General features: G+C 37.8%; 1 protein-coding gene across 5 annotated transcripts in view; it reads right to left on the bottom strand.

The window, feature by feature from the left end:
• Window positions 1-21,920, bottom strand: part of RBKS (ribokinase) — a 72,889-nt gene that overhangs the window by 20,271 nt on the left and 30,698 nt on the right. For 2 of the 5 annotated variants that reach the window (XM_085055041.1, XM_085055042.1), the window contains 3 exons: window positions 16,537-16,701; window positions 11,042-11,133; window positions 1,478-1,666 (listed from right to left, as the gene is read on the bottom strand). In XM_085055041.1, the coding sequence (XP_084911167.1) occupies window positions 1,478-1,666; window positions 11,042-11,133; window positions 16,537-16,701 (446 nt within the window). Of the gene's footprint in view, window positions 1-1,477; window positions 1,667-11,041; window positions 11,134-16,536; window positions 16,702-21,920 lie in introns of those variants that run through there. The other 3 variants (XM_085055040.1, XM_085055043.1, XM_085055045.1) reach the window with 3 other exon arrangements.

Below are 21,920 nucleotides of genomic sequence, written 5' to 3'. Positions count from 1 at the left end.
AAACCATAGTGCCAGGTTCACAAAGTGATGCTCCCAAGCTAATAAATCCTGCTTCTGGGCAGCTTTGAGAGCTTTGCCTTTCACTTCCTTGGCACTTCTAATTCTGGGCTAAAAGCAAGCAGAGGCAATTTGACATCTGTAGTGCCCTACTAAGAACCTTATGCACAGTACAATGAGGCCTCCTTCCCCTAACTAGAAATTTACAACATTCCAAAACCAGCACTAATCCAAGGTCAAACTCCTAAATGACAAAAGGGAAAAAGAGGAAAATAAAACCAAAATATCTCTATTTCAGAGTTATACAGAAAAAGATTATATTGAACAATGAAACAATGATTTCCGTAGTATCATAATATCACAGTCCAAACCTATGAGCAATCTTCTGATTGAGTTGAAGTGACTTTAGTCCTTGCTCTGCTAGTGCACGCTACTGACCTAGGTAACTTCAGCTCTCTGTGCCTCTGCCTCCTCATCCTTTAAGCAGTTGCCTTTCCTCTTTGTGAATCAGTATGAGGTCCATGGATAAAAAACATGCTACAAGAACTAGTCATTATTAATGCAATTCAGATAAGGAATGTACCAGATGGTAAAATCTCCAGGATTTTAATGAACTATTGTAACAGAACATATGTAATATGACGTTATTATAACAGGCATTTAAATGTATAGTTAGTACATACAATGTGACCTTCTCTGCTCTCAGTAACTCCACTGGAATTATTTTGGATTTATGTCAGATAATACTAGGAACACAAAATAGCCCCATATGTGCAATGTGGTAAGGTTTTCATAGCAATGGTATCTTAACTATTGCTTGTCCTGTTTTTATCTTTTGCTGGGGGTATTGTATTTTGTGGTTTCACAGAGTATGTCTTCTTCATTTAGTTCTGAGCAGGAAATAAAAAAGTATCCTAATGTCAATGATTAAAATGCATCTGACCAAGTATCCCTTACCTATCCTCAAAAAATAGTCATCATGAAGCAGCAAGAACTTTTGGGGGGTTTTTCCCTATATTCCATAAAAATTACATCTTTAATCACCTTATGCTAGACTTGGTAAGTAATTCATGCTTTGTCAGAAGAATCAAACATTCAGTTTCAGACCGTGAGTAGTATCTCCATTCTGTCACAGTGTTTGAGTTCTGGACAAGATTAATTATATGACTGGGCAAAGGTGAACAAACAGGACTGCAGGTCAAGCCACCAGCATTACACATTACAGAGACAGGTACTTACTTCAGTAAAGGAGGAACATGAGGACACCTTTAGTATGTATAATAATTCTAGCTCATATACAGACTATAAAACTCAGGTGAACTGACATTTAATATATGCGACACTGGAAGCAAGATATCAATTTCACATAATAAATTAGCCTTTGTACTAGTGCCCAAAGATTTGGCTGATTACTCACTGCTTTCCCTTAGTGCTTAAGCAGTCTTTTCCAAAGCAAGACAGTTAAACCACAAAAACGTACCGTAGTGTCCACAGCCCTGACCTTCCCAGCAGGAACGTGCTTTGGAATGGGTTCGTCTCCTGATATCATCATGCAGCCTTCTGCTCCAAGAGTAACAATTACGAGCTTACACCCTCTTTCTCGCAGCATGCGTCCCACCTTTTCAGCATCTTCCAGGTTGCCAACTGGGATGCCCGTTAAAATTTCTGCCTGGAAAACAACCCACGCAAATGAAAATCATAATCTGACAGCATTCATTTTTGGACAACAGTTGCATTTGAAAACAGTATTTAGTATCTTTTTAAAATGTGTATTATAGGATGATCATGAAACCACTTCCTACGCTGATATTCAGCTGTCTCTTGCTCCTTGCTTGAAATCAGTGTGTACTTCAGGCACAGCAGACTAACAGAAAGCAGATTAGGCAGAGAGACACAGGAGGCGTGGGTTCTGTTCCAGCTTCTGAAACTTACCTGGCATACCTTAGTGAAACCACATTTCTCCCACATGCCTCAGTTTTTTCTTCTGTGAAATGGACACAATGACACCATCTTGGCAAAAGCAGTTTGTGGTTTAATGTGAAAAAATACTACAAGGCAACTTGGTCACTATTCTCGAGGGATATTTATCACTAAGTTAGGAACTTTTTAAACACTTTTTAAAATTCTCAGTGTTCAGCTAGAGGGACATCACAAGGGAAAATCTCTTCCAGGAAAAAAAAAATTGCTCAACTTCAACCACTCCATTTACTTTAAAATATATTTTGGGATGAGAATACCTTAAATTTATCTGAAGCCCCCTTTGGACAAAGGCCCATTAAAAGATTATTACATATCTGTGTTATGGCCATGTCCATAGGCCTCTGTCAACTGTGCTGGCTCTGTACAAACACAGTTAAATTCTTCTTCTAACTGATGGAGAGCTTGAGTAAACTTCTCCCAGTTGGGCCTTAAAATTAATCTTTTCTAGTTCCACCCAACTAAGAGCAAAATTTCCTTAAAATCTGCAATGAAGACTTCAGAATCAAACAACATTTTCACCACTTCATACATTTTCCTGATGGTATATTATTGTCAAGTGTCATGTGCTTTTTCTCTTCTTTTTGGCATGGAAGAGAACAAGAATGAAACAGGAAGAAAGGGAAGAGAAATTGTCTTTTCTCTGAAACAGTCTACCAGGCAGTACTCCTGCATAATACAGTATGCTTTCAGCTGTAAGTAAACAGACATATTACATTTTGCTGTCTTTACCAAATTTTGTCCTGCTTGCCTGAGAAAAAGGAAGCCTTACTCTATCTTGCATTATGAGGTTGCTGCTGGATCTTGAAGAATGCAGTCTGAAGCATTTTCAGATAACTGCTTCATAGCTGAGCATAACTTCCACACTTGCAGGGCTTACTTTCAGTGGAAAACTTTCTTTGGAACCTATTCAGCAGCTATTCTCCTGACCTTTGCTTCACAGGCAGCTCAGCTTCTTGGGAAACAGCTGCTGAAATATTTCAAACTACCTTCCTCTGCATGACTGAAACTTGAATTCAGGGCTCGTAGTTCTTGATGTAACGAACTGTAAACTATAGTGATTAAACAACTGCTTCATGGAGCACAGGCCATGCCTGCAGTAAAGAGAGGGCAGGCAGACAGCTGGGACAGGAACTACTACAGCCATCTACAAGCAAACCGCCCCCAGCTGTGAGTCAGCGCCCACTGCTCACCACTGTCATTTCCTGAGTTTCAGCCTGACCCAGGCAAGAGCAGCCACCCTTAGGCTCTGAAGGGCCACATTATGCCAACACACTCCCTAGAGTTTATAGTATCACTAGCAGAGTACTTACTGGTTTTAATTTTTAAACTTACATGACCAAGTTCTGCAGTCCCTACTTAGACAAACGTACAAATTATTTCAAGCACTGTTGATCTGAACACTATGAGGCAGAGCCCGGTGTGGCAGGACTTGGTTGTTAAACCTTTGCACTGCAGGGGCAAGGTGTGGTCAACATGTACATGCAATTTAAAATTACTTTTTTTAACCACACTGATCCCAGACAAGAATACAGTAACCTTTAAACTACAGGAAGGCTACTAAATCTATCCGATTTTCTTTGGCATGTCACCATACTGCTCAAACTTCTCTTGCAGTACAAACTATTTAAGCATAGTAAACATATTTGAGTTTTTAAAAGGTTATAAAGTATTTTCAAGTAAGAAAATTTGTGTCAAAAAGTATCTCAAAAAACCTTTTGAATGTATCTTCTTGCAAGGTTTCCAAGGAACTAACACCCTAATAATGGTATTGGAGTAACTACAGATATATGAGAAATAATATTAAAATATATATGTACACTCGATTCAAGTGTCTAAAGAGTCCGCATCTCTTAATGAATTTTAAGATCTCTGGAGCAGGAAATATGTATTCCTGTATTCAGAACACCTGGTACATTGTGTTACAAGAAAGAAAATGCATTAACACAAATCCTTGCATGAAACACGCAAACTGAATTTTCAGTGGACTTTATGAGGGGCAATAATTCCAAATATTCTACCTCTTTTGCAAAGTCTCCAGGAAAAAAGTGGATTCAATAGAGAAACAGTAAATCTAATACTGGTTTATTTACCTGGTATTTATACTTCTGTAAGCTCATGAGCAAGATAAATGAAGTATTTAAAGATAATATTCTTCCAAATGAAATGCACATCCTGTATGGTTAGCATTAAGACAGTACTCCTCTTTGTGCTTCCTATGTCTCAAACAAACAGGATTTTTTGCTTGAGTAGTGAAAAAATTGTTTTGGGACCGATATATGAAAGGTTTTGTAGAAATCTTTCTTTTCATCTTTGCACTGCTTATACCAATAAACAAAATTATTTTGAACAGACAGAGTCTGTATAAAAGTAGATCTTCGGTTGCTTCAAACCACTATCATCTAACTCATCTACAGCAGGATGGTAAAACTAAAAAACACTGGAACACGCTGGAAGAACCATAAAAGCAGCAGAAGCCAGACAGATTCTGTGCCAATAATTAGAGATTGCGGTAAATGTCAACTGATGTTAAATACTGTGGTGAGTTTTTAAGTTCCTCCCTTCAGTAGAATCTTATTTAAAAAACAAACTGTGGTACAATTGAGGGAAATAACTAATGGTTATGTAAAGAAAAAATTAAATAACAATACTAAAAGCCCAATGTGGACATTTGCCATAGTACTGTAAAAAAGAGCAGCAAATGAAGAATTTTATTTTTCTGCAGCTAGTCTCATAAAACTACTTGGTTAAATGGACCTATTAAAGCATGATGACATTCCACACAACTGCTGTCAGAATAAACCTACAATGGATATTATATAATTAATCTACAAACTATTTTCATAATTTTGTATACAAAACCAGTAGAAAAATTTAACTAAAGCTTTTAATTTCATTGATATGAAGGCTCTTGGCCATAGTCCTCACTAATCTTAGTTAAGTCTCCATCCCTCTTTAGACTGTGAAGTCTAGTCATGGTAAGCTGACACAAACCAGAACTGCTACAGAAAAAAAATGGCCCTGCTTTTTTCCCTGCCACTCCTGTCCACATGGCCCACTCTCTTGTGCCAGAACAGCCATTTGTGTGGCCTGAAACCAAAGTGGTTTGCAAGGCAGATCTGTGTTAAAATTAACACCACCTGCAGCCCCACATTAGCCCCGAAAGTCAATCCAAAACAATTAACTTCTTTCAACAGCAATAGTAATTTACACTGGGTAAAACTGAGAATGATCCTAGCATATGAACATTTGCCAATTTTTCTTAGCTGTGGTGCATTTGGGGCAGCCACTTCCACAGAGATGTTCTGGATTCTCTGCTTGGCAGTTGCAAGACCAAATCTGTAGCATCGTGTCTAGTTTTGGGATCTCTGGCATAAGTAAGACACTGACCTACCACAGCACACTGACGTGGAAGGCCATCAAGACAGTCAGAGGAGCAGAAACCAGGACACACAAGAGGAAGCTGGGAGAAGCAAGCTTGTTCAGCCCTGAGAATCCCTGGCTAAGGGGAAATCTAATTGCTGTCTAGGGCAATTTAGTTCGTGAGTATAGAGAAGATGAAGCCAGAGTCTTCTTGAAGGTGCACAGGGATAGGGCTAGAGACAACAAGCACAAACTGGAACCTGGGAAATTCCAATATTAGGACAAGGTTTTTTACCACAAGGGTGATGAAGCAGTGGAACACGTGCCTAGAGGTCACATAGTCTCCAGCCTTAGAAGATTCAGAACTTGACTGGACAAAGCCCTGAGCAATCCGTCTTAAACTGGACATGCTTCACCAGGGTGTTGAACTAGTTGAACATCCAGAGGTCTGTTCTTAACTTTCATAATCCTCTGATCCTCAGCAAGTATAAACTAGTGAAATAACAAGAACTATTAATTCTTTGGGAAGCAGTCTATCATTTGGATTGGGTTTTGTGAACCTAGCACAATAACAACTTTGCAAACGCTGGCAGGTACTGCTGGAAGAGAAATAACAAATAATAACAGGGAAACTGTACCAGTTTTAAGGCTAATGCATCTAAAACTACATATGATAATTTAAAATATTTTTAATTTCAAATATTTAAACACAATAAGTCAGTTGGCTACAAACTTGGCCTGTACCTTAGGAGATTTCTTTTGAAAATGACAGAACAAGAACTCAATCTCATTAATTCTAACACATGCGAACAGTCCCCAAGAAGTAGTACAACAGATTTAGTGTATAAGATATTGCAAGGTCAGGCCACAAGCCAAGTTAGTTCCAGTTGTTTCAAATTATAAAATTTTTACACACATACGGGCAGAAATACTTATCGTGCTAGAATAATTAAAAACTGATTGAAATGAATTGGCCTGAAGCTATTCCTTTCCCTCCCAAAAGCAACATCTTTCATTTTAGACTAAATATGGGAAAATTCATATTTTCCAGCCACTGATAAAATGGGGTTTAGAACAAAGATGGAAATAAAATATACTGTGAATTGCTGGCAACTTTTATGTAATGGCAGAATAGTAGCTTTCCATTACTTAAAACAGAAAAGGCAAATTCAATAGATATTCCGAAATATTTTATTTCTAAAGGACCTGTTTTCATTTTGACTTCCAGATATATCAATTATATTTCCTTAAGAAAGATTATCCTTAGTAATAATCTCTTTATATTAATAAGCAGTATCTTAAATGTCCTTATCCCAGACTACAGATAAACTTGATATAAACTTGATATTCTCTGAATCTTGCAAAGTCAATAATGTCTCTTGATTTTGGACATGCTAACAAACATTTATTCCAAAAAATTACCTATCCTCTGTTAACAGACAGTAACACTTAAAAGTGAATAGTAGGAAAGCATCTATTTTTCATGCTTTATTTTTATACATCTTACAGCTTTATTTAACAAAATTAGCAATTAACTTGTACTGCTTCCTACTACTGAAGCTCCACACTATTCTGCTAGCATTTAATTAAATCTTTGCAAGTCCTTCTTTAGATCAGAAGTCTGATACCCACTTTACATTAGGGAGAAAGTAGTTCCCAATTTTGCATTAAAAATAGCTTGTCAAACTTAATCATGTGCTGTAACTATTCAGGAGTTTTTCTTCTCCTGAAGGGCTCCTCAGTATTCTTTGAACAGAGAAGCAGCTGTTCTTCAAAACATTTAGGATCAAATTGAAATTGCTGATGTGCAATATATTTTGGTTCCTAACCTGCAGGGCTATGTAACTGCATGCACACACTAAGAAAGAAAAACAACACATGAACTGTATTGACATTGTGGTTATGCCTAGAGCCATCTGCAGCAAGGAATCACACAAATACGTGGGAAAAAAATGGTAAGTATTCCAAAGAGCTCGTCTTGTATAGGGTTGTCTCTTTTTCAACATTTATAGATGACTGAAAAAAACAACCATTAGTTTTCACCAGGATGACATTGAATACATTTATATTTCATTAGAAGAATTAAGGGAATGGAGAACTAGCACATTCCTGCACAAACCTCAGGGATTAGGCTGTGCTACATCTGGGAATTAACAAACTAGTCTCAACAAGTTTGATCTTTCTGGGAAAAGATAAAACTGAACTACAGGCTAAGCAAAGAAAGAACTGATAACCTTGCAAGATTTGTTCTGACTTTTTTTGTTCATGAACCACATAAAAAGAAAGTAAAGTCAGACATAAAAAACCCTGTTATTGCAACAAGCAAGAGTGAAAAGAAGAGGTTGTGAAGAGCCTTCTAGACAAACTAATGGTAGATAATTCACTGATAGTGTACTTTTGTCTGCTTCTCTCTAGCACGTAAATACATAAGAACAAGCTGTGCTGTTATATCAGATACAATGTTTGATTTCATTAAATCCTAAAGCATTTAATAAAGAATGGAACATAAAGTGTTGATGGTGTATTTGATACTTGCATGTTTGAGAGCAAACATCCCATGGCTGACACTACAGCTGACACCTTTAAACTTTTATTCTGTGACAAAGGCATTGCAGATCAAAAACTCCAACTTTTTGAGCTGTACATTACAGAAACTTCTGACTCTATAATGATTCAGCTAATGACAAGGACTACCCCTTTTTTCTCATCTTTAATAACACAAACACTTCACATAGTCTATAAGATGTCTTAAACTAATGGCTGGTGTCCTGTTTGAGAGGCAACATAACTTTCTGTTACAAACATATGTTCACATATTATCCACAAACCACAGGGTTTTATAATTGAAAAATATTTCTTGGTGAAAAAGTAAGAGAGGGACATTCCCCTGGAAGTAGCTAAAAGTAACAGATAAAAAATAAAAGATTCCAGAAAAGGTAAAGCTGAATTTTGGGTAGAAGGAATCTATTTGAGACTTAGAAATACCAAGCAGGAGAGGCAATGGAGCTGGAACAGAACATCTCAGGAAGGCAGTTGTAAGCAGGACATTAAATAAATTTGGCCATACAGAATAATAGTTTTTTAAAAATCCAGAAGAATGACAGTGGTGGCTTAGAGAAAAAGTCCATCTTATCCACACAGTCTTTTCTAACTGTGACATCCAGTAAATACTGAGGGAAATTTTTAAAAGGATAAAAATATCTTTTCCCAGTATATGTTTAGGATAATCAAAGTCTTAGGTGCTTCTGGATTTAAGATGATGATGGAAATACATATGTAGCTGGTTGAATGGATAAAGTTTAAAAAAATAGAATTATCTTTAAGATTTGAAGAATTTACTTTTTGCTTTTAAGTGCCATGCAGAGATTTCACTGGTAACCTTTATTTGCGTATGTAAACATTTATCTGTATATCAAACTTCTCAAGTGTATTCATTACAGAGATCTGAAATTAAAGACAGTCATGAAAGAAAACAGAAAGCAGATGGTATATGAACATATAACAATTACTAAAAAAATTACTTTCAAACTTGTGACATAAGAGAAACAAATGCTTGATTTTTCTTTTTTTCTCAGCAAAAAGAAAGGAACAATGGCAATATCTCATCCCTGAAAATCAATTGAATACAAATCAGACACACAGAGAGAATGAAATCAAAAATTGAATATTACATTTGTGCTAACATAATCAATTTCATTGCAAAGTTTCAAAAGTTTGTTTTTAAAAACAAAGGTATTTTTGAGCCCTTGTTGGTCTCAGAATATGCTGTAGGAGTCCTACACTTGCATTTACATTCCCATGATATGGCTGGCAGGAACTTCGATATGTTTAGCATTTCCATAAATTCAGAAGACATGAGCCTCCTCAACAGCAGAGAGCACACTTCTGTGCCTGACCCTGCATACAGTGATCCCAGTTATCTTCACATGGTAATTACTTTTTAAAAGAAAATAGCAGAAAAGAATGCAAACTGTACCCCCAGCTCTGCAGGAAAAGGTAGATGAGTGAGGAGGGATCTATTATAATTATACACCTGTATTGCTTGCTCTCTAAATAGAAGTAATTTTCTTTTCTCCATGTGGTGGTAATAATAATACCCCTGGCTCCAGTGAGCTATACTTCTCAAAGTATGCCTTTTTCAAGACTGTCCCCTAGCAATAAAATACAACAAAGGGAAAACTTTAACATGTGTGATGCAAAGAGAGAGAAGTCAGGAACAGACAAGTAATGAAAAACAAAGTTTCGTTTCTAACATATGGGGGTAAGTTTTTGCAGGGAAAAAAAATTAACAAGTGGCATTATGAAAAAAGCAAACAACAAATTACATTTACTATACAGTGGGAGAGTATGGATGTTCTCAGCCCAAAATGTTAACCATTGCACCATTTAGCCAATGCAGAGGCATAGTCCAGGCATAAGAGCTTTCTGATAGCATTAAGAAAACATGATACTGGTGTTCTGAGAGTCCCCTGAACAAGAATAAATACTTTGCCTTAGCCTTCTCTTCATCACATAGAATTGAATTCTGATAGCTCTTGGGCAGTGTCTGAGCCACAAATTGTATCACTGCCAATTATCCTGGAAACTTTGGCTTACAAAGATCTGAGAAGCCATGGCATCTCCCACCTTGCCAATTTCTGAAATTCTCTGGAGTATGTGAACTTGGCAGACACGCAACAGAACATCCCAGTATAAAATTCAGATATCCTTTTGGGTTACTTAGGTTGACCCTTGAATGATAGAAGACTCATTGACTGAGAACTTCTGATATGGTTTGTGATGGGGTTTAACAGATATTTCAAAAGAGGGTAATTGAATCTTCAAGAATTTACACTGACAGACATTGTCATCAGACAAAAATGCTACAAGTAAGCAGGGCCATGCTTTTGTCTTAGCTCTTCCCGCTCCTCTCCACCCAAAGGGATCATCTTCACTGCAGAAATCATGTTTCTTAGAGATAACTTTAACCCTGATCAAGGCATGATTTCTATCCACTAGGCTACTTCTCCCACATTCCTGTTTATATAAAGAAGGTGAGGGGAAGGAACACAGCATGCCTTAAAGCTAACAAATAGCAAATTTAAACAAAGGTCTTATGAGATGAGGTTAATTTGTCTCCTGTGACAAAATCAACTTCCTTAGGGAGAATTAGAAAAGAGAGGAAAGGGTGGGGGGGGGGGAAGAAAAAAGGAAAACATACAGTTGAAGCCCAGAGAAGATTCACTGAAAACAGATCTGACAGGAAGAGGCATAAAAGGCTACTATTTACCATCAAGTGCAGCAAGTGTGCATCACCTCCTGGCAAGAGAGCTTAAAACTGTCAGAACACCATGGCTAATGCATTCCTGCTAATCATATCAAGGGACCACAGAACAAGGACATGGAACTATTTTAATATTTACCACTCAGCGATAACATTTAACAAGTGTCCTTTTATGGATGTGTTTTGCTGATTTATTTGTAAGGAAGGCTGGACCCAACTTTCCTGCTGCAGACAGCTAATTTAATTTTGAGTGCAAGCTTAAGTTCTTCTAGCATACTCCTCTTTGATGGTTAGGTCAGGAATCAAACCTGTCACCTCCAAAACTCCTATGTAAGAGGAACCTGGTTCAATTTTCCTGCTCCCTATGCTTCATTTCTGAGACGAGTATCCTCATGAAATTTTACTGCTTAAGATTCCCTTAATATGACATATGACAGTTACCTCAGTTTCATTGCAGCAGAAGATATCAGAATAGGTATAAAACTGTGGATCTAGGTCAGCAAGGGCTGGAGCTGGATTAAACAAAGTCTTTACTGGAAAAAAAAAAAAGAAAAAGAAAACCTAAATCTGTAGTGTTTTAGATTCATTCATAAACCATCACTTGAAAGACCATTGTGTTTCAATCACAGACCCCAATGTTTATTATTAACGCACAAATGATTTTCAGTTTCTGTATCCTTATCTTACACAACTGCTAAAAGCTTTATTTATTATATTAAAGCTCCAGTCTAATTCATATGCAGGCACCTGTCATGATGGGAACATGACACAGGAGTAACAGAAAAAACAGCTGAGAAATTATTAAATCTTAAAAAAGAAAAAAACCCTTAGACATCAATGCAATTTGTCTAACTGATGATGCCTCTTCCATGATGTTAATAAGCTTTACAAGAACTAATTTAGCTCTAGAAATTTTCAGTGTCGTTATCTGAGTTCTGTACATAAAGAATCACGAGTTATGGAGTAATGAAGGGCATGTCCAGACAAGGAGTTAATGTGCTTCTGAATGTGTTACTTAACTTGTTCAAAATGCCACATTATAAAACGGTAGTGCAGAGAAAGCACTGTATATTTTTAATACTCTATCTGGCAGAGCTAGACCTAAACTTAACACGTGGTAGAATATGTTAGTTAAGCTAACTTTAAACTGTAGTAGCCTAAGGCCCTGTGTAGCAGCAGAAACGGTTTGTCATGAGGACAGTGTAAGTGACTTACTCACTAGTAACACAGGAAGTCTGCAGCCTTGGTTTCTCACTTTGCCAATTCTGTGATTAATACTTGTATCTTAACCACAAGGCCATCATTTTTAAATAAAGCACACACTCTTACTTCAGAAATATTCCTTATAGTCAGTGATCAAATCTTCCAATTTGGATGCATAAATTTTCAGTCCTAAACACATACTGAGACTGTAAGCTATAGCACGTAATAGTCAGAAACTCTGAACATCTCTGAATCCCAGTTAATGCCCTAACAGGCAAAGATGCACAGAGACTTCTGAAATCTGAGTACCAAGAAGTTTAGAACTTAGGTGATTAACACTTTGAAAGTTTTAGCCTTTGACGGTACAACTTTATCATGCCTCTATCTGCCTCATTAAAAACAGTATTAAAGTGACAAAGACTTTTACTCAGAAGTCATAAAACGCCTGGATTAGGAATTCCAATGAAATCTTAATTTGGCTCCCTTATATTATTACAATACAGTATGTATTATAATAAACTCTTTAATTATATGATCACATACCACTGAAAAACAGCATGTGATCACATAATTAAAGACTGCAACATAATACATATGCAGAAAGGAGACAAATTAAGGTTTCACAGGCAACCTTAACTCTTGCATTTCCTATTTTCTGAACTGCAACCCTAATGAAGTTTCCTTCTACACAAAACTTTAAGGTATACTTTCCTAGGTAAGACAAACAACACATACTGGAAAACAAACTGTCATGTGGTATCATACTGACATATATATGGGTCAGGGGCAGCGCTGGAATCTAGCTTGGGTTTTAAGTAATACAGACTCGTCATGAACACAATGTAACATACTACTATTAGTTTTCTCCCATATTTATGATCCACTGAGCACAGGGGGAGGTAGAGGAACCCTAAGATCCTCTTTCAGGCTGTGAAGAAGAACATGGCTTTTGAACATGATAATCTGATTGGTCCTCCTGAGGAACTTATTTTCTGCCCAAATTCTTTCACAGAACCACAGAAGAGAATGGCCTGGGTTGGATGGCCATTTCCCCTTGTCCTGTCACTGCATGCTTTGTGAAATGTTTGCCTCCATCTTTCTTGTAGGCTCTCTTCAGGTACTGGAAGGCTACAATTATGTCATCCCTAAAATTTTTCTTTTCCAGGTTGAACAAACAAAATTCCCTCAGCCTTTCCTCACAGGAGAGATGCTCCATCCCTCTGATCACCTTGGTGTCCCTCCTCTGGACTCACTCCACCAGGTCCATGTCCTTCCCGTGCAGGGACCCTAGAGCTGGATGCAGAGCTCCAGGTGGGGCCTCACCAGAGCAGAGCAGAGGAGCAGAATCTCCTCCCTCCCCTGCTGCCCACACTGCTTTGTATGCAGCCCAGGACATATTTGACTTTCTGGGCTGTGAGTGCTCATTGCTGGGTCATGTCCAGCCTCTCCTCCACCTGCACCCCCAGGTCCTTCTCCCGAGGGCTGCTCTTGATCTGTTCATCCCCCAGCCTGTGTTGATAGCAGGGCTGCTCCATCCAAGTGCAGCATGTTGCACTTCGTTTTGTTAAACCTTGTGAGATTCCCGTAGGTCTACTCCTCAAGCTTGTCACTTCTCTCCCTTCGCCAAGATCCATTCCCTTCGATGAGTTTTTATTCTTTATGCCTCTTTGCATAGAAATTATGTAATTGTAACCTTTTTCACTCAACTTTCGCCACATCATATCTCTTTATGGCCAATACATTTTTTTGCCACTCCAGTGCCCACAGCCTGCTCCCTGACTCTATCTCCATATTCCAATCTCTATTCAACAAATCTCTGTTCCAATTTTGTTCCTATTTCAGCTTCTCCTTTCTTTCTTCCTCTGCCACCCCCAAAAATCAAGTACATCTCTCCCACATTTTCTCTGTCTGAAATCAACTCTCCATCCCCAGTATTCACATCCAGCTTTGTCATTTCTGTATTGAAATCAAGCAAGTTCCTGCTCTGTGCTTTCTAGGCCTACAACAGATCTTTAACAGTATAAAAGAAGTTGCCTAAAGCCAGATTCAGGAATACACTGGAAAACATGTTGCCCACATGGACAAGTGCCTGTATGGACAGATACGTACTTCAGGGGAAGCTAGCTGCGAAGCTCTTAAAAATTTTTTGAAGTCTATGTGAAAGGTATTTATTTTCCAAAGACTGATAATACAGTTAAAATCAGGCAGGTTTCCATACCATTGTGAAGGCTTATTTTAAAAGAAATCTCCCTTGCTATCAAGTCTTAAGTAAATTTTAAGGTAGCTGGTATTCATAATTCAAAAGCTAGGGTAGGGTGGGAGGCATTTTCTATTGCCTGGTTTTTGCAACCACAGTGCTTTGGCAGAAATCACAGAGTTTAACCATAGACAAACAGCTGTTATGAAAAATTGTAGCCCAAGACTAAAAACTTGAAGCATCTGAAATATAGATCTGTTTCTTGCAAGTGACATGAAACCTTTAACTGAGGCTGCTTCCAGCTCATTCTTCATGACAGTATTAATATGCTGGGCATTATCAGCCATCTGTTATGGTGTCTGTCTTTAGAGAAGCCCAAAACCAGACATTTTGGAAGCAGCAGCAGCTTCTCACCATCAACCACTAAAAATCTATAATTGTCCAGTCAGATTCCACTACAATTTATACCTACTTCATAGAGTTATTCACAACCCATGCTTCCTTCCTTCCTTCCTTCCTTCCTTCCTTCCTTCCTTCCTTCCTTCCTTCCGTCCTTCCTTCCTTCCTTCCTTCCTTTCCTCCCTTCCTCCCTTCCTTCCCTTCCTTCCCTTCCTTCCCTTCCTTCCTCCCTCCGTTCCTTTCCTCCCTTCCTTCCATTCCTCCCTGCCTCCCTTCTTCTTCCTCACCAAGACTGGCACAAGAATAATGAATAATCAGTGGCACAACGAGAGGATGTCAGACATGAGATGCCCCTCTCCAGCTTACAGATGCAGATGACCTTCACTGAAGAGAAGCAAAGTTCTTGCCTGTGTCTCCATATTCTTTCTCTCTTTAGTTTATTTCTTGCAGTAGGAATGAATAAAAACAAGCAAAAACCCCCATTGAAACAGTGGTTTGAGGCATCTGGATATGCATCTGTTTTACACAAAAATAGTCAAGCGAACATTTTAACATGAAGTACTACATAATACATGAGGGTATTGCAGGCTAAAAGAAGGGAAATTGCATTAACAATTTGCTGTTGGCTTCAGATAGGTTTTTACAATGCTACAAACTCAGCTGTTTACTTAGATTTGATGGCACATGACATTTGAACATGTGTAGCCTATTGTTTTAAAGCAGAAGCAACCAAACTTCCCTGACAGAAGAGCTGCACAGAAGAACACACTGACAGCACAGAACTACAGCTGGCCCAGAGTTAACTACTGTCTTTTCTTGATATATTGTGCTGTCTACAGCTGCTAAGTGCTTGCATGTTTGTTCTGTGTATCAGGTTTGAATTTCTTCAATTGATTTTTAAAAAATCCTATCTTTTCTTCTGTCACACGTGAGTATCTTGCCATAGGAGGCTGACAAAAGCATGAAGCATCTTGCCAAAACTGTTCATAGAGTTAGAAACAGACAAAATAAGTCATGGATATTGACTCACAGTTCAACTATAGTCCATTAACCACTAGATTAAGAATGCTTTTATCCATTTTCATATAACATAACAAAAAACCATAGTGCAACAGGTGCATAAAAGATCATGGTGCAGAAGGTGAACAGAGAGCCTATAATCCCAGTGTGCTGTGATCTACTGGAGCAAGCCTGGGTTCAGCTTCAAGAAACTAGTTAGTTTTGATCCCAGTTCCATGCCTGATCTGCTGCGTGACTAACTATGCTATGAGCTGTCTCCTCCCAGTCTGATCTTCTGAATAGAAGGGAAAAACATTTTTTTAATCTCATATAGATGCCTCTCTTGCATAATTATTTACTTAGTGTTCAAATACTGTGGTAATTGTGCTTGAGTAACTGAAAGCATTACAGGCACTTAAACAACAAAAACATTATGTTGGTAATGAAACTCCATCCTGTTCAAGCAAAATGTCAGCTTTCATCTACGTATATGCTACACTGAAGGAACAATGCTCTACATTTAAAAGTACAGTACAGTAACAATTTTCTAATAATTTCACAGACCATGACTGTGTCTATTCAATGGCATCATGCCCAGTCACATTCTAAGAATTTTGGTTAAGAAGAAAAAGCTTGGGTTTTTTTTTTATTTTAAGGATGTCAACTACTATGCAAAAAACCCAGAGCCAAATCTACTGCTATGCTGGATGAACAAGTGCATTAGTCTGGTTTTGAGGTCATTTCAGTCACTTTACTACGTGTGTAACTTTACTGACTTTTATTCATTATGCTTGTTCTGCCCTGGAATCATAGCAGAGTCAGGCCCATAGCTCCTGACCTACCAACACTATACTGTATTTAGTCACAGCACAAAAATAGGAGGAAATCCAGCATCAGATATATACTGGGATATTATAAGGGTATGAACTGATTTGCTATTCAAGATTAACACTGCAAAATTTTAAAAGTTAATTCAGTTTTCATAAGGATAGCATGAATTTGTTGGCTATTTTTTCAATTATAAAACTAATATGACAGAAACCAGAATAGACTACAGGATCTTTATTTAGAAAGCACAATAAAGAGTATTTTTCATGTAGCACAAATGAAAGAGAGAGAATGGCTTATGTTAAATTACCTCCACTGGCATGTGCCATTTTCAGAGCTTCAAGAGAAACAGCAGGGGTTATTTCTAGCTGGCAAACAACCACTTTGGCTTTACAGATGACATCAGAAGCCCTCTTCAGATCTTCAAAATTTAAAAGCAGGTTGGCTCCTGGGACTATGACAATAACATTCTGTCCTAAAGAGAAGATATTGTGTTTTTTACTTTAACTTTGGCAATAAAATATGTAAAACAATTCTTTGCACTTTTTATTATTTCAATTTACTTTCAAAAAAACCCACTAAAATTGTATGCGTTGCTGACATTTTTAAATATAGATATTTCAGAGGATAACCAAAAAGATCAATGTACAAAGGAACTAACACTGCACAGCAAATGCAGTATATATTCCTTTGGGGAAAATCATATATGGGCATTCCCCACTCTTATTTTGGTGTTTTCTGTGAACTCTAAAGAAGCACTGTACTAGTCACAGTGGAGATGGTGGATACACACTGAGGGTGATACTTGCATCTTCCTAAAATATTCCAGTAGCATTTGGAAGAGAAAAGCATCAATGTGATTACTGAATTCATATGCCAAAAATGGCATAAAAATTTTAATTTTCCCATCAGCTGGGAACAAAAAGTATTTCACACAGCTAAGAAAATTATGCATGTTATTTAGATTCCAGAGAAGCAGGCTTGCACCATTTAGCTGAGACATTTCAAGTTAGGGCTCCTAACCATCATGAAAACCAGAACAAGCCTGTCTCCAAAGCCCGGAAAGGTGATGCCTGTGTTTTATCAGAAGATAGTAAAGAAGGTGGGCAACAGGTTCTTCTGCACTTAGAGCTGGCCAGGAGAATGGTCTAAGCAAAGCTGTGTGGAAGCACGGCAGTGTCTCAAAGCACATCTAAGATCCTTTTTATTTTTGTAGTTTGTTTTACAGTTAGGTGAGGTTCATTTATGTAGGTTCCAAATATTCTTTTGTTTTTCTTCAGACACACAAATCAGCTTCTTTTATTGCAGCTTCTTTCTTTTTTTAATCTCTGTTACAACACTTAGAGACCTTCAGGCATGGGTGCCTTCAAATTAAAATTTATTATTAATCACTCAGGTATTAACTTCAATAAGTCAGTTGTTCCTTGATTTACAGGCTCAGCCCGCCCCCGCTGAAGATTCCTTTAAGGACTGCCAATCATTAAAGGCTACCAATTCTGTAATGAACTGAATTACTCTGCAAATAAATATTTATGTTTTTAAATACATTCTTTTTGTTGAATGTGACTTCAAAGTCCTTTGACTACAAACGTGGAAAGCTTCTCTCCCTAAATACTTCTGAAAAGAAAGCAGGACAATGGAAAGAATAATATAGTGATCTCAGAGGGAGGGACCTAAGCTTTCCAAAGCAATTCTGCTGTCAATGGTTTGGTACAGAACAGCTGCATATGAAAAGCAAAACCTCAGCACTTACAGCCAACGCCCTGCTTTTCAACAGACAATGATGGGCATCTTGGATAAAAAACAAAAGCAAAAAAACCAAAAAACCTTCTGCAACAAGTAAATGTTGCCAAAGATATCTAAATCCTGTTGAGGAAATATTCAAGGGCAAATTGCACCTATTTTGCCAAGCATATATTTTGAAAGCTTTAGGGTGCAACAGTGCAAGCAGTAAAAGACAGGGAATCAGTGGAACAAGAATCTCTTTCATTTCTGCCTGGACTCTGTGCTGCCTAGAATCTCAGACTCTACCCACATGTCTTGCTGCATTATCTTGCTAAACTATTTAGCTGTACTGACATGTATATTATTATTAGACTTTAGAGCTAATGGCCCAAGGCAGTAAGGAGGGCTGTTTGCTTAAACCTATATGTGCAAATTCAAGGTAGACCATGCTACACTGTATCACAGTCTGAAGCTTTTCTTCATAACTACAAAAGGTCAGAGACTTAGTCTGCTTTCAAACCTGCCAGGGAAATGCAGTATCTACTGTGGTGCAACAGTGAAGACAGGCTAAATGCAAGCTGGAGAGAAGAACCCGGCCCTGTTCTTAGCTATATATACCACACTTACTGAATGACAGCACTCACCACAAACTTACACCAGGGTGCATGAAGGCAGAATTTGAACCCATGCATTCACAATTAATACAAAATTTTATATTAACAGCAACCATTTTGTTGAAAGCAATTATTTCTTGCCAGGGAAATCAGATGGGAATTCAGCATCAGGGACAACAGAGTTAAAGACAGATGGCAAAGAGGGGTGAGATTCATCTTGTCCAACATGAACTAAATTTTTACGTTTTAAAAAATCCTACACAATAGAAATATCTAAGAAAACTCATTTCTAAAAACTGTTTTTCTATGTTCCTTCAGCAAGGAGAAGAGACCAGTATTTTCAGAGGTTTTTTCAGTCTTATGTATCTTAGATATCTGTTTGAGGAGGAAATAAACTATTGTCCAGAAAAGTCTATGTACTTCTGTTAGCCCTGGGTGAAGCCTTAAGCTGTAGACCTAACTTCTAATACTACACCAGTGAGGTAAGATGTTATGCACACCAGGAATAAGAATAATATATTTACTGCATTACCATTAATTCTAAAATCTCTTTTCTTCGACTAAAAATATCAGTTTTGATAGGAACATCTATATAACTTAGAGTTTTGCAGACATCAGCTAGAATATTAAGGGCCACATTCACACTTGCTATAAGCTGTAATAGCTAAATGAAACTGATAAGCTTGCACAAGCTTACACCAGATGGGGATTGGGTCCAATAAGGATGAACGCTGCATACATAAATAGTGTCCAAAGTGGGCTTCTAAACCTGCTACTGGCACTTCTAAGAAAGATTGATAACTCAAGCCACACTTTTTTTTTACAAGGGTCATCTTATAGATGACACCAGATGAGAAGTGCCAGTGGAAAAATCAAATGTCAAACCAGTGAACACCACAGTGCAATAACTATCACTCTTTAAAACTGGATGACAAGCCTAAAAACCATCAGTAGTGCTTAGAATTCACCAAAATATCAAACAGATCGAGCAATGCAGTTATAACAATAGCTGCAGAGCTTGTGCATAATAATTCATGCAGAAGAAAATTGTATTTGTGACCAGAAAAGAATGCTACAAGAAAAACATGTGCTGCCAAATCACACAGTTCATGAATATGAGGGCAAGTTTTGGGTGTGTTACGGTATCATACTTTCTCTGCAACTACTTGATAGAAGTATTGAAGAGTCTTGCACACAAAACATTCAAGTTGATGAGGAAAGTCAATATGTAGAAAGCCTCTAAAATTCAGATTATATTTCTTCATAAACCTGAAGGTTCAAGCCAAAGCTCTTCCTCTATGGAAAGTATAATTCAAACAAGGTGGCATACATATTCTAAGTTTGCCTTGTTTACTTTGCCCTACTTAAATATATATTTTGAATGTTTCTTTTCTCATACTGCCTTCATACTGAAGGTACACTCAACTTACAAAATAATGTCTCTTCCCTGTTCATGAATGATTAATAACTTTATCGTAAAGTCAGCACAATCCCTGGTTCAAGTGAGGGTTACCTCACAGTGTTCCATGCCGGTGAGCTCTAAGTCCTAACTTGCAATAATCAAGAGAATTTTAGTCATGACCTGCCAATCTCTGTTGTGCCTCCACTGAGTTTTTGCTATGAATATGAAAGTTGTCTGTCTTTGTCAAACTTCTAGTCTAGTCAGGTCAGCATAATGGCACCATCAACAGTCAGTGCCAGATATGGACAAAGCTGCAACAACCTTCAGAGGTAATCATGTAAAAAATCATCCATAAAGAGGGTTTTCCCTTCCCTACACATGTGTGCAAAAGAACAACACACATCATCACTTTATGGAGCTCTTACCATCCAATATCACATCGATAGCAGAACGTGTGCTAAGTGACAGAGCCTAGTGGCAAGAAGGCAGGCTGAAAGGGGAAACAAAACCTGGGGGTGAAAGTGGTGTGATGCACCTCAAAGAAAATGTGTTAAAAAAAGCAGCTGGATATACCAGCTTTTATCCTTAAGAAAGTACAGATCTAAAGTGTACAGTCTTGGTATACTGAAGCTTGTGTTTAGTCAAATCAAAACTTTCTGAAAAGGCAGTAGAATAAAAGAGAACTGAAAGGAACACAAGGTCCCAGAAATACCTCTGCACAGATTTCTGAGACCAGCCCAGAGGGAACCTTTGCAGCATCTCTGAGCTGTACATTTTTCAGTGCAGCTCTATAAACTTGTTAAACATGTCTCCACCATTTTGCATTAAAGCAGAGATTTAACCTCTCTGTCTTTTATTGAAACCATACTGCATTGTCCCAGAATATACTGCAACTTTGAGAGTATCAAATGGGCCTGAAAATTTTCAAATTTTTAGCACTTTGTCAATTACAAGAGCAGGTGAGTCATACTTGTGCAACTCAGTAATCAGACAAAAACTTCCTAGAAATTCTGCAGTGCCAGCTAGAGACACAGAAGTAACATCAGGGAAGATTTACTTCAGAGCCTCATCTGACTGATCTCTACAGCTCTCTTTTGTTCTGCGTTCTCTCATACATCACAGTCTCATACACCCTCTACTTGCATATTTCCTACTTCTCCCTGTAATTCTTCTCAGTTGGTTTGAGTTGGTATTTTTCCCAAGTATCAGTACTTGTAAAGAATTGGTAAGAAGGTTAGGTCAGGTGTGTAACAATAGCGCAATGAAAACTTGTCCTTCATCTTAACACAAAACACCATTACCAACCCCAGTTTCAAATGCTTCCCTTTTAGGTATAATTTGAACGAGCAGAAACTACTTTACATCAGTCCATTGAGTGCTGTGGTGTTTCAGCTATGCCAGCACAACCACTGCAGTAAAACATGCATGTGTAGACAAGCCCTTTGAAAGTGCTGTAAAGCCTGTTTAGGTCAAATCAACCAGGTTTCTACAGAAAAAAAAAAAAAAAAGAAAATGTCTCTTGCAACAGCAAAGCACATAAGTACTGCTATTTTACTGCAATTTACTCAATTCAGGCGCCAGATGGTTTTTTAGAGAAGTAACAACAAGAACCATTACCAATTCTGTGCATCTGTTTGCTTTAGAGCATAGTTCTGACCAGGTTTGCTCTTCTACTAGATTTTAAATTAAATTTGAGGCCAGTGCTAACTAAGCATACGACTTTTTAGTTACTCAGAGGCAAAAACTACATGACATTAGGCATTATTCATGTCACTATGTGAATCACAAGACTGTCATAAACCCTTCACACTGACACTAACATGTAAAATAGCCCGCTGGGAACCTCGTGGCCCTGAACAATCCATTTCCCTTTCCCAGTGCTTATAAAGATTTTACATCCACAAGGCTGTTTTGTTCCTTATCCTTAAGAAAAATTTATGGTGTTAAAATTTT

This window comes from Lichenostomus cassidix, chromosome 3, assembly GCF_008360975.1.
Source record: "Lichenostomus cassidix isolate B80296 chromosome 3, HeHo_3.0, whole genome shotgun sequence".
Classification (NCBI taxonomy): domain Eukaryota; kingdom Metazoa; phylum Chordata; class Aves; order Passeriformes; family Meliphagidae; genus Lichenostomus; species Lichenostomus cassidix.
Note: the sequence above shows the minus strand (reverse complement) of the source record. Positions and strands in the feature narration are given on the sequence as shown.